The 13,700-nt window shown below is 38.4% G+C and overlaps 1 protein-coding gene across 6 annotated transcripts in view; it reads left to right on the top strand.

Annotated features, from left to right (window-relative positions):
* Dlg1 (MAGUK family member discs large 1) overlaps window positions 1-13,700 on the top strand; it is a 530,764-nt gene that overhangs the window by 18,601 nt on the left and 498,463 nt on the right. For 4 of the 6 annotated variants that reach the window (XM_072004650.1, XM_072004679.1, XM_072004622.1 and 1 more), the window contains exon 2: window positions 413-493. The exons of the other annotated variants lie outside the window; for them this stretch is intronic. In XM_072004650.1, the coding sequence (XP_071860751.1) occupies window positions 413-493 (81 nt within the window). The remainder of the gene's footprint in view (window positions 1-412; window positions 494-13,700) is intronic. 6 annotated transcript variants of the gene reach the window in all.

Consider the following 13,700-nt stretch of genomic DNA (forward strand, 5'->3'; position numbering starts at 1 on the left):
TATGCGATTAGGATCTTAGAACTTTGAGTTGCGATCGATTTTCACGTTGGTGGATCCGTGCTCGTTTTCAGCTAGAACTATAATCTAAAGATCGCGATATAGAAAGTGGGACAGCAGAACGGGATGTGTACACAGTTACACGACGCTGGGAGGTAATAAAACCACTAATTGTTCGAGGAGTAACTTCGCATTATATTCGAGCATAAACTATTGAAACAGCTGCCGTGATGCGCCTAATCGAGTGTGTGAAACGTCGTAGCAAATTTTATCAAGTAACTTTGGTAATACGTAATTCTGAAATCCCTGAATTTATATTCGATCGATATCCTTATCAAGAAGAAAGAAGAAGAAGAAGAAAAAGAAAACAATATGTTAAAAAATAACGTAATATTTTCCTCGCTTTGTGTTACAGGTGAGTGTGACCAGTTTGTGGGATGCAACAACGTCGAAATCATCACAAATTTTGCACCACGTACTGCACGAAAACATGCAGGTAGGAAATGCATAAAAATCACTTATTACGGAAACTCGAAATAAACACGAGTTTGGCGGGAACTGTATAATGATGAGAACTGGAATACGGTTACCTACAAAACAACTTTGAAACTGCAGCACGTTTTAGGTCATGAACACATTTTTTAAAGTGTTCTTACGAGAATCGTATACGTATAATACGTATAGCGCGTAATTCGTACTTCGAAAATATTCACTTGCATATTCATATTCATATTTGCGTTAGAAATCATGCAAAAATTAGCTCGAGAAAGTAGTAAAATATAAGAAAAGTATTTTTTGGAAGGGGTCGCGTTGTTTACCCGTTGGCTGAGCTTTTTACGAGTGAAGAAAATCTGGGTGGTAATGTTGGTAACTGGTCAAGCCGCATTGTGCTTTCCATTGCGGTAGGTGCACACATGTACGAATCTCCTTGTACGTGTTCCATGCAAGTCGAGTTTTCTGTATATGTGTATACCGAGAACAACGATTGGAACGATAGCACCGTATGAGAAATGGCACTATTAAATTTGACTGCAGTCACATCGCGTGGCTTTACGCTTCCTTCTGCGGCATATGCAACAAATCAGAAATCTGTTGTATTATTGTTTTATTTAATATATACACCTCGAGTTCAATATTATATCTCGAGAAAAGAAAAAATTGATCGAGTATTACGCATCGTTAACATTTTTCTAGGATGGTTACCTCCACCTTAATAATTTTTTATTTTTATTATCTTTTTAGATGGTAAAAATTCAGCGATATAATTATACCGGTATAGATTCTTGAAAATATACGAAATATTTCATTTAATATTTATCGGAATTACTTTTTACCAGAATGCGTCAAATATTTCCTCATGAATTTTCTCGCACGTCGTAAGCAACGTGCTTAAATTAGAAAAATGAAAATGAGAAAGGGAGTTCCTTGTTAGTGCTTTCTCGCAAGTTACGCTTGAATTCAAACACAGGAACGTTGCGCCAGTCGAAGAAAATAAGATGCATAGCCTTGATCTCAAGGAAACGGTAATGCTAGCCTCCCTTTTAATAAGAGGAAACGACACGGAAGAAGATCGTAAAAAAGGAAGTTAGAAAACTTAACAAGCATTTTCAATTCACTTTTCGATATGCATCAGTTTCCTGCAGTTGCGATAACAATCGGTGTCAAAGATCTGGTTTTGCTATCTTTGCGAAACGATACGTCATTGGAAGAACGATGATTTGCCAAGTCAGCAGAGGTCCTCGCCTTTACTAGTCCATAGAATCGATAAATTTTACTCCTACTTTTCTTCCTTCATATTCTCGTCTCTTCTATCTATCTTCTTTTCGAACCATTTGTCTCGGAAAATGATTTAGAAGATACTTGAATTTAAATTGTTCTTAATGCTTATCGATTTTGCTATGCAAGATGTAATTTAAACACGAAGAAAATTTAATCAGAATTAAGAATCACGTCGAAGTTTGTGATATTGTTTAGACGAATGTTCAATGAGAAGTTCGGTACAACAAAAGTTAATTTACAATATGATTCTTTAGATGGAAACTTTAGTCCAGAGTCATGTATCTTCGATTTGACGCAGTTTATTTGCAGGAAATAGGGTGAGAGATGTAGCAATTGCAGAATGCACTGGCACGTTAAGTTAAATACACGTGTGTAAACGCGAAATGCTTGCAGCGAGACGCAATTGGCGTTCCCTTGATGTACGGCACCCGTCTTTATGAATATTTATTTCTTCCCTCTCTTATGAATGTCGTAAACAGGAGACGGTTTTGTTCTTTCAATGAAAATTTCTCCATTTTTAAGATTTTACACGCGCTGAAATACGAATATTTTCTATAACTGTTACGTAAAATGAACAATTCAATTCAATCGTTAATGCTTTTTACCAGAGTTAACAAAAAAAAAAAAAAAAAAGACGGTATATAAGAAGTTCTAAAAGTTCCAAACCGGGCCAACTAACACAACGATATAGTTAATCTGGAAGAATTCCAATAATTGTGCTAAAGATAATTCCTTTTAACTTGGCCAATTTTCGTGCTACGTCAAATTGAATCGACGTTTCATTGATTTGTATAATTTATATTCGCATTGTACGTGTTCGGACACTCGCGGTTGTGAGCGGATTGACGGAGGGAAGGAATTACAGGCCAGATAGATAGATTACAAAGTGGACTGTATGATTTTATTGGATGCTTGACTATTAACGGACTGTCCCTTTTAGATACGATACAATGCCAACTGTTATGTTGTGTCTGACGATCAGACCACGACCCTTGAACTTCGTGAGACAGAGACGAACCGTACTCGAAGAATGACTGTTTGAATCTAACTCGTCGTGTACGGCGATCATCATCTAGGTGTGTCGTAAGACGGAGAGAAACAACTCTACTCCTGATGATTATTCCTTGGCGCCTCTACCCTTCGTACGTGGCGGCCAGACTACGACCTTTGGTTTACGTCAGATGGAAGACAACAGCTATTGACGACTGAATCCTTGCACCTGTCCCGCAGTTGTTCGCTCAAGGTGGGGGTGTTTTTAAAAGCAAAATGTTTGTTTCTATTACCGAGTAGTTTGTGACACTTCAAGAGTTTTTCAGGCCTAGACCTTTTGAGGATCCACTCAGCAGTGTTATAAATCCTTTTTTCTATAATTTTTTATAATTTTTAATAAAAATATCGAATATGACAAATTTACTATCTGATGAATAAAAAAGGATTCGTAACCGATTTTCATTAATTATTCAACTTTTATTTGGTCGACTGAAGGGGCTAAATTTCTTTTACAATTCTAGAATTTTGTAAGTTCACGTTTCAGTTTCTCGGAAGTCTAAATGTGATTCCCGTCGAAGTTGCAAAGATTTAAAACTCGATATTCTTCGATTGTGCTTACACAATTCTGAACAAAAGTATTTGCTCAATATACAGCGTGATCTCGGTATAATGGAATTTTTTATCAAATTCGATAGCGGTAATGATGATAAATGTGTCTTTAAACATGCGTATAGTGAAGAGTAGCACTGGCAAGTGAGACAAAGCGAAGAAAACGAGGAGCGGGCAAGTCTTTCGTGTGAAGCAAATTTAAGAGCTTCAACTTCCCTACTTACAGTCACGAGTTTGTAACGAACTTGTAACGCGTATAAGTCAGCGACTTTATTACAATGCCGTGACTGCAGCGATGCGATCCTACCATAGTTAAATAACCAGCCTAGCTAGTGCCTTCCTTAGGCGAATACTACATCCGATCTGGTAATCAGAAATTATTGTCGTTACCCGTTATCGTTCTACATTTCTAAGAAAATTGCTGCACAATTAAGTGAGCTTTGCGTATCGTTTAAGCATCTTGTTATCTTAACACAGGATTCTGGCAATGAAACAGAAGACCTGATGGTACACGAAGTAATTTTGCGAGCTGGTTAATTTCACGTGCGCCAGGACCGCTGAATTAATTTCGGATGTCTCTCACCTGTCGTGTCACAGTGTTCCTGTAGGTGATCCTTTTGCTTTGTACTGAAGCGTCCAATGACAATACACCTATTTAGTTACGCCGCAGTACGAGACTCTGTTCGTTTCTAGTTCGTAGCCAAAGGAGACATTGCTATACCGACTACGAGTTCACAGTTCATTGGTGTGGGCACACCTAGTCTCTTCGTTTACCATAATTTACGGGCATCGGTGTTGCAGCAATTATACGTACGTTAATTTCGTTCGTGTCCTCCTGTATCGCTATTTCGTGGATTAGATTAATAGTTTAGAGGATTACGAATAATTTAGATACGATAATAATTAATAATAATAAAATAATAATCTGGCAAATACACGCGAGATCATTTCCTAAATATTTCTTTAGAGTCATCACAGAGATTGCTGACGAAAGTCGTTATATATATATATATATACTCATCGCTTTGGATCGAAACGTATATTCGAAGGATATATGTATTTTTGCCACAAGGAAGGAAAGGAACGGAAGAAATGGAAAGGAAAGGAGATCATTAATAGTACCATCGCTCTTGCTTCTACTAAAATTCAAATAGCAATAACCTACTACTTGGCTGATGTAGGATTTTGATTTCATATTTCCTTCCTATCAAACTTTAAATCGATGTTGCATAGCTCAGTGAGACTTATCAAACATAAATAAGCTGTAGCACGTGTGAGATTTTTTACAAACTTTTGCTTCGGTTGAATCTACTTTGTAGAATATTCTCAAAAATGTTAAAGTGATTTTTAATCTTGATCCTTTTTTAAGGAAGATGCGATTTTATTTTGCTCGAATATGCCGTAATGTGAGACTATAGATCAAAATTAATTAACTTCATATAAGAGAATTCGACGAGCAATCGCATATCAATCGCGTCAGCAAAACATCGCGCCGCATCGATAATAAGGCTCCGCAATTAGCGTTATTTTCATACGTTTGAGGTTTAATTATGGGTATCTCACCAGGTTAATACCGAGCCGTTTCCTGATACATATTTGATTCAACGTTGAAGCACGGTGAACATCCCGCACCTGCACTTCCACTGCACTGCTGTATCGCTGCAGCTTTCTGTACAAATTACTCTCTGCGAGGATGTAAATGGTACCGATGTATTACGCGTAAATCATAAGCGTTGCCACTAAACTTGGTAAATAGTGTCCTATTCATTTATATTATAGTCAGGATGCGGCACCGTTGCTCCTTGGTCGTATGAGAAAACCACGGAAATAAAATATGAAAGCGCGAACTCTTAAAGTCAAATATTTCACCACGCAATAAGCATGGATCTCGTACCCTTAACCTGTGCATATAGTTCTACAGGGTGTTAAATATTTTTAAATTTCTTTTAAATATCACAGTCAAAATCCTACGCATATTCCGTAAAATAAAATTGCTTATAAAAAAGAAAAATAAGCCTAACGACATTTTTGTATAAACTTTTTTCATCATTTAATGCATAGAATCAACTTTATAAATATTTCCCACATATTTTGCGAATCCTGCGTATGCAGACCATTTTATGCACATTTTGCTTGGTCACCACAACTGAATGGTATACTTAATCCGAGTAATGTTGTTTTCAATTAACAGGTAAGGATAAATGGTCGCGCGACCAGAAAAATATTCGTTGCTCGCACTGCGCAAAAATAAGCGTTCTAAATGCGCTTACAGCAGTGGTCATCCGTTGCCAAACAAATTGTAGAAGGGTTAAAGGGTGGCGACTATAACAAAGGGCAGGACGGGCTGGAGAATATCGTTCTAAAGTGCCATGGATGCAATTTGCTAGCCACGAGGCACCCGCGCGCTATTTACTTCGAAACAATTTAGGTTCTGGCCATTGTGGCGCAGTTCGTATACGTCACTGTCAGACCAAAGCTATGTTGAATCCCGCTATCTACGGTCTTGGGAAATTTTTGCTCGTCCTAGTTTTTTCTCCCGTCATCTTCGCGAACTTTTTCCGTAAGGCTGGACTTCCGCCCATCATAAAACTTTTCTTTGTACTTTTATTGTATTTATTGCTTAGGATTTCTTCATATCCTTGAGTTACGTTAATGTCTCGAAAACAATTTTCAATCATCCTTGCAAATCGTTGAGTGACTTCAGTGTCTTGAGCGACTCGAATGAGACAAGACCTCGAATATCTTTAAACGTATAAAACTTTGCTTTAAGTTTTTAAGACATGTTTGATATGATTTTGAAATAACTTCTAAAAAATTTATTTTCGTAGCTCCAAATTTCTCTTCGGATCTTTTGAATTGATCCTTATTATTTTTCGTTTTTTCCTCTTGCTTTTTATTCACTCACTCGTATCTGTTATATTCTTATGGCTTATTTTGTCTGACTGACTTCGGTGATTTATCATACTTGGTCTTTTACTCACATCATCGAGAATCAATCTTGAAACGGTCATTTCGTTGGCTGGAGGTGTAACTTCCTCTAATATTCCTTAGACGGATTGTGAGTGATAAGGTTGTGGGATTTCCCTCGATAGACTAGTCTGTGCTTTACAATCTCATCGTTTTTATTTCTGACTTACGGCCGGGATGCAAGCTGATTTATTTATGAGAAAAAGGAGAGCGGCTCGGTAAAATGTCCGACTGTCTAGGCACGCAACCAACGACTGGCAGAAAATCAATTTCGTCTTACGGAGCCTTTAAATATCGTTTCGTTTCTCCCGTTATTTCTGCGTGGATCCTAGAGATTTTCGCTGCTCTAGAGATCTTTCAGTAGAAATAAGATCGTCGAAGTGGAACAACGACCTCGCAACGCTTTAAAAGAAGAAAAATAAAAAAAGTCGTTCCAGGAATATACATTGATATCCTGAAAAATATTTTCCATGCCTATAAATCAATGTTTCGAAGGTATTTATTTTCAAACCGAAAATATCGGTTTTTCATTTCGTTCTTTCTCTCTTTTTTTTATTTTTCACTAAATATCGTTTACGGAGATTCGAACAGGGTACATATTGAATTTCACATACACTGTTTTTTCACTATACCGTGGGACCTCATTAAATTGCATTCACCCTGGTGGATAGGTAAATTGACAGGGCAATATTTATCGAGTTAAGCTGTATTATTCTCTATTTCGACGACACCGTATTGATCGCGATACTAATAGTATCGCATGATTCGAATAAATAACAGATTTCGAAATCGGTGATTTTCCCAACGTATTGTGTTACAATTGTATGATCGAGAAAACTTCATTACAAATATATTCACGTTCGATACTCGATCGAAGTTATTGAAATAGCATAAAAGATAATTGTTATCGATACACATAGGTGATCAAGTAGGTAATTTTTTACGAATTGTTCTGACTATTGAATTCGAGAAGTGTGATCGTTATCCGGCTCGTATGTATCATTGTGAAATCAAATGTATCGATCGAGTTTCCGTTGTTTGTTTGCAAACCAGGAAGAAGAGAGACCGGAAAAAAAGAACGATTGATATTGATCAGAATTCTGGATATTATAAATCAAAAGATAAAGCGCGTGTTCACGTGATTTCATGGTGCCAATAATGACGACGTTTGATGAAACATTCGACGTGTGACGTATGGTTTTATAACGTTGATTTTCCTCGAACACGCGATTATAATCTTGGCGGTAAACGACTAGGATTTGTTTCCGTTAAAGGAACGAAGAATGTAATAAATAAATGGAATTCTCCGTAATTCGAATCGAGCGAGTAAATTTTTCGTAGAAATTTAAACGTGTATCGCGACGTTAAACAATTTCATTTACACAGATTAAACATTATTGCCATGATAAGAGAAACATTCTGATATTCACATTTTGCGCTTTCTTTTTTTATTGCATTGTTAATCAGGAATACGGTACGGCGTTTATCTAGGCGTTCAAGTATTCAGATCCAGGTACGCTGATAAACCTTTCCGACGATTACGCTTCTCATTCGGCGATGCCTGAAATCTATGCTAATTCGCGGGGATAAAATATTTGCTTTGGTCTGCGCGTGTACCGAGTCCACTTCGAAACTCGTGGCTGTACAATACCACCGGTTGATTTATGCCGCGCTCCTGACTCAGTAGGGACAAATTCTACGCTCGCCATCGTGTGTTACAGTTGTGTTCGGTGAAATTTTATGGATTACGCTGCCCTGTAACTACCTGTCCGATCACGAAGGTAAGATCGATGCGTTACACCATCTCGTAAACTTCCAGATCTGAATAAAAAATTGGTGATACGGACGCACCCGTGTGTGGCCAGTTTTTCTTCAAAACATATTTCATAGCATGGCGTATTACACGGCAAAAATATTCATCTTATCTACGTATAACTTAATAACGTCGCATATAATATAAATAGTTATACAAAGTAATTATACGTAATATTTAGAAGGATTAAAGAAATATTAAATTTAATAGATATTAATGTTGAGGTTTTGAATGGAAAATGGTTAAATGGTAAGTTTCTTGCACGTCCATGCAAAACGTCTATGGAGAATGTCTATGAAGTTGAGAAGATCCTGCAAGCTCTGCTTCCGACTTTGCTGCATTTACTTGGTGGTTTGGGCTGCCCTTCGACCCCTTCCCGTCTGCTCTGTTAGCCGTATAGATCGCTGTATTCATTATTCTGGCGCTAAATCGTTTGTGAATAATGGCCTCCATGAATCTTTTCTCGGTCCGTGGTTGCAGCGAGAAACTCGTGTGCCACGTAAGTCCTCTCGCACCTAAGGAGCACCTAAATAACATAGACGATGAAGATTTCTTTCCACACCAAAAGATTGCGATATTCTTCATGAAACCAAAATTAAACGTAACTTAGAAGTATTTGTTTTTTCAATTCTAAGCTTATTAAATGTTAAGGTTATACGATGGATATGGAATTAAAGAAACGCGTGGGTAAATTCTAAGGTATTGTAAATATATAATTTATTGTGAAAGTAAAGTATAAAGTGTGGAATATATGTAAGCTGGTCCAGATTCGCACGCTAGCAATGTTACCCTGAGACTAAAAGAACGCCGAAACCAACGTCGCACGTGTGCCGCTTATGGTCTGTCGTCGACGCATTCTTTTGTCTATGCGCTATCGATGACATCGGCGCTTGTGAAAGCCGAAGACTAGAAGTATCGATCACTTCAACATTAAATCACAAGGAATAAAATTACGCGCGATACATCATAAAATTGCATAACTTTTAATTTTGCATAACTTTACGGAAATATTATACTTCTATGCTTTTACCCTACTTGTATGTATTCTGGTATTTGATGTATCTCTCAAACATTCTATCGGTATCGTTTATTCCGTTTATATCCCTGAGTCGATGTCGACGATATAAACGCAGATAACCGAGAAACGCCAAGCAATCGCTTTGTCGTCGAGAATAGAACGGGTGAGTTTTGATCCGGCAGGAGATATAATCGTGGATGCTCGGCGGAAGTCACGTGATTATGTCTGCGGAGAATCGAAAGTTTCTTTTTTTGGAACGCCCCTGGCATATGCGTGAAACTGACGCGAATAGTCAGCCTCCATTGTTGCCGAGGTTCTTTGTAACGGATACAAAAGGCATCCGGATAAAGTACTCGATACACTTGGTTCGCCCGATCCAAAATCAAGAGGGAAAACTAAGAATTGTAGCGGGCCATCGTTTCTCCGTTGAATTAATTGTTTTCGAGTAATCCCTTGGTCAGTCGATAGGGAGACGCTTCCCAAGAGATATTCGATTCTTCGCTTCAGATGTTTTCAATGCGTTTGTCCTGCCTTGCAACAGACACAGTATAGAAATAAGATATACTCGATAGTAGCGTTGGAAGCGTTTGAAGTGGTTTGCAACGATGGACAAATTTTAGTAGAGATAAAATAATCGAAGATTTTTATTTTGTGAAAAAATATTGCTTTCGTTAAGGTAGCGGCAAAAATGTGTCAACAAATTTATAGGAAATATAAAGAGAAAAGGAAGAGGCACGAAGCCGTATATTGAATATAGAATATCGAGAGAAATTCCAGGTCTATGAATATGTTCGCGAAGAATGAAAATAAGTAAAGTACTAGGTGGAATGATCTTTTCCCCTTCCCCGCCTTGTGTACTTTTTTCTGATACAATTTTGTGCGAGTGAAGGTAGAGATAAGCGCGAAAAACAGAATAACGTTCTCCTCCGTAACGGTGCGACAGAAAAAACGAGGAAAGAAGAACAACAGGATTGAATCTGTAAATTGCGGTATAATTCAAATGAATTCTCGTTAATAGCGAAAGATTATTTTATGATGTTACAAATATGCACTAAGAACTTCTTTATAAATGCAACAGCGCATTCATAATATTTTATTCTAAATATAAAATGGAATTAATATCGTGGCTGACACGAGTAACACCCTGAGGCGAATACCAACCTACGATATGGTTCCAGATCCATGTAAAATAACGATAAAACGTACAATAACATTTTGACGCTACATCTGAGATTTACTAGCTTTCCAATCTGGCAAATTCTCTGGTTATAAATTTAAGAGAAATACGGTTCAACTATATCCCGTGGATACGCGTCGGAAGCCTCCTGTCTAAGGCTAGCGTTGCTGATCTCTTAAGCCCTCAAGGCTGTAACACGTTCGCCAATCTCTGGACTGTTTTCTTTCGTTACTTCTTCGCTGCATTACCCAAGTATATCTTGGAGAAAATAACTGAATACGTCCGTAAATAAAAGACTTAATTCTTCGATTACGATCGGAAGAATCCGAGCGTTGAACTTTATGACCGTGGAGTCTGTCTTGGACCATGTGGAAATCTTCGAAACTCGAACTCGAAGTTCCTGGGGCCGTGGGACCAGCCACGAATCACTCTGGAATCTTGACATCTCTAACTTCAACACCCTGGTTGGTCCGTCGATCTTGTAGCTGTTCGAAGTATCTTCCAATGCTTTGAGTTAGTTGTAGCCGGTCTCACGTTATTGAGACTCGTTCTGTTAGTTCCACGACTTTATGGATCACAACTGAGGATTCACACTTGTTGATGTTTCTTTTTGTTTTATAGGTTCCACATTGTTTGTGTTGTATATAATCAAATTTAGTTTGTTTGTACGCGCTTAATGAATGTCATTGCGTAATTATCGCGTTATTTTGATTAGGAACTGCCGGTATTGAATTTTAAAAAAGTGGAAGTTTTTTGTATCTCTCTTATTGTTTGAAAGCATCGTATAGTGAGTTATATATATACACACATTACTGTTGGCACGTTCTGTTTATTTAAGAATATCCGATCTAAAATTTACAATGATTTTTGTTTAAGTGTCGTAAGTTCTTTATCATTTCTAATCTCATCGTAGAATTTAGAAGAAGATTATTCTCTAAATTTCGTACGTCGAGTGTATAGCGACAAATGCAACCTTTCACACAGCCAATGCTTTTCTTTTTATTCGGGATATTTCCCACTTGCCAGAAGTTGGTGGCACGCCAGGAAGATGGAAATTACGTGCTTGCGACATTCGTTATACACTGCGATTGGCTGGGATAAAGAATGCGGCGACCCAGACTTCTTTCATTCCAGCTTCCTTCCCGACTCGTTCTCTTCCTTCCAGTTTTCTCCGTTTAATTCATGCGCGACAAGAACCGCGTGCATGCCAGCAGAACTATGAAAAAAATGGCAATGCGGATGAATAGCGCGTTCTCATACGTCGAATCCGGCATCTTGCGGTTTGCTTCCCTTCGTTGCACAGTCAACGCTTGGCACTGAATCCCCACCGTTCGCTACACGTAAATATTTTATGCCTTCGAACAATCCTCGATTAACCGTATCGCGTGAGATTTTCGACGCGTTGGCAACCGTCAAAACTAGTTACGATGACGAATTTAGCGTGGAATTTGATGAAACGTAAAAGTTCTACCGAACGTAAAATACAACGCTTCGAATACGATTCGTGACATTTCGAAACTGATTGGATACTACCTCACTGAAAAATAATTTTAATATTAATTACGACGTATGAAATAGCTTCGTTTCGTCGCGTATGCAATTAATTATTTTTATATTTTATATTTTATAAAGACACCACGAGATAAAACGAGAATATTTGCATTATCGTACTTTATCCTATGCTCCTAACTGATTAATTATTTTTCCCATCTACCCACCTACATTTCTTATGCAACCAAAGCTAATTCTGTCTATGATTCAAGACAGACGTTCTAAACAACATCACGTTTACGCTCTTGCTTTCTATATTTTCTTTTACTGTGTAATCCACCAAACGTCGTGCCCGCTAGAGAACGGTAGTAATCTTCACGACCTACGAGAACCTGCATTACTTTTCTCCCTATTCTGATACGACAGGGAAATCGCTTATTTCGTTGGATAACTCAGGGGTATTGTTTCCTGGATTTTCTCCTGAAAGATACCTAAAAGAGAAAGAAAAGAAAAAAACAAGACAAGAAAGATAGGGCAATGTACGCTGCATTTTCCACTCATCTTGCCTCGTTTCTAACCGCTTTTTCGAGGCCCCAATCCCCTAGTCTCGTTCCCGTTTCGGAGTATCTCGTTTCACGCGATCTATTCCTTTCTCCCTTCGGCGTATTTCACCTCTTCTATGGAATCTCTTGAGGTAGATACTTCTACCTAATCTGGAGTTCCGAGTCCGTGGATCGATGAAGAGAGACGGCGGCTTTAGCGGCGGGCCTTGAGTCCGTCTTTCGAGGGTTTCATTCAAAGATTTCGACAACCTCGACTGCTGACCGAAATAGCGAAGGTAAGCTACCTGGAAATGGCGACACGAGTGCAACGGCGAAAGGATTCGGACGTACCTTGCCGGATAAAGACACTGCTTCCTGAGCTTTCCTAGCGCAAAGAGAGATTTGTGATGTGCACGGGAAAAGGGGTAAAGTCGAGCACGAGTGCATAGCGCAAGAGTGGCGAGCAGAAGTCGATGAAAAAGGACGGACGAAGCAATGTGGAAGAACGGTTGAAGATAATCAGCTAAAGTGTGGCGCGACGTACGAATATAATGGGACGAGTTAGGAACGAAGTTGGCGCTCGGATTTTTCGAGTGGAAATTTGACCATGGAGGCGTCGACCGAAACGATCTTATCTTTTGGAATTCTTCGAGGTGCAGAGTTTTCATGAAATCGAAAAAGAAGGTGAAAACTTCGAGCAAGGGGTTGCTTGGGGAAGAAACGATATCAGTATCGGGCGAAAAGCGGTTCTGAAAACGTTGAAATATTCAGAGCATTCGGAAGAAATAATTCGGGAAGAATCTGCGCGAGTGAAATATAAACGAGTGCCGGAGAGATATTATTTTCACGATATTTCGAATTTCTGATAGTGGTAGCGCCGAAAACGGGTGAACGCGTATAAAAATAAGATTTTATCGTAATACGACGTTAATCGAGTGAAATTGGTGTTTTTTGAGGAACATGCGACAGCTGCAAGAAAGAAATTGTCTGTAGATAATCGGATTGGAAGTTTCATCGACGAGATGTCGATTTATCGAGCTTTTTGCCTTTGAGCAAAATTTGACGGGATTTGATCGAATTAGGGAATTAGAAAGTGAAACGAGAAAAGAAAAACTACTGAAAAAGTTGAAAGAGACGTCGATCGTTAAAAATCTAGAGTGCAGTCTCAGCATCACTCAGTATTCGTTTCAACGTTATAGCCTGTCTACGTTTTACGGCGTGCTCTGTTCATTGAGTGTAAGATTTTCTCGTTGTGTCATCTGTGGCTAAAATACACGAATACATGTAAATAGGATATACACATAACTTAAAATATGT

This window comes from Bombus fervidus, chromosome 1 (genome assembly GCF_041682495.2).
Source record: "Bombus fervidus isolate BK054 chromosome 1, iyBomFerv1, whole genome shotgun sequence".
Classification (NCBI taxonomy): domain Eukaryota; kingdom Metazoa; phylum Arthropoda; class Insecta; order Hymenoptera; family Apidae; genus Bombus; species Bombus fervidus.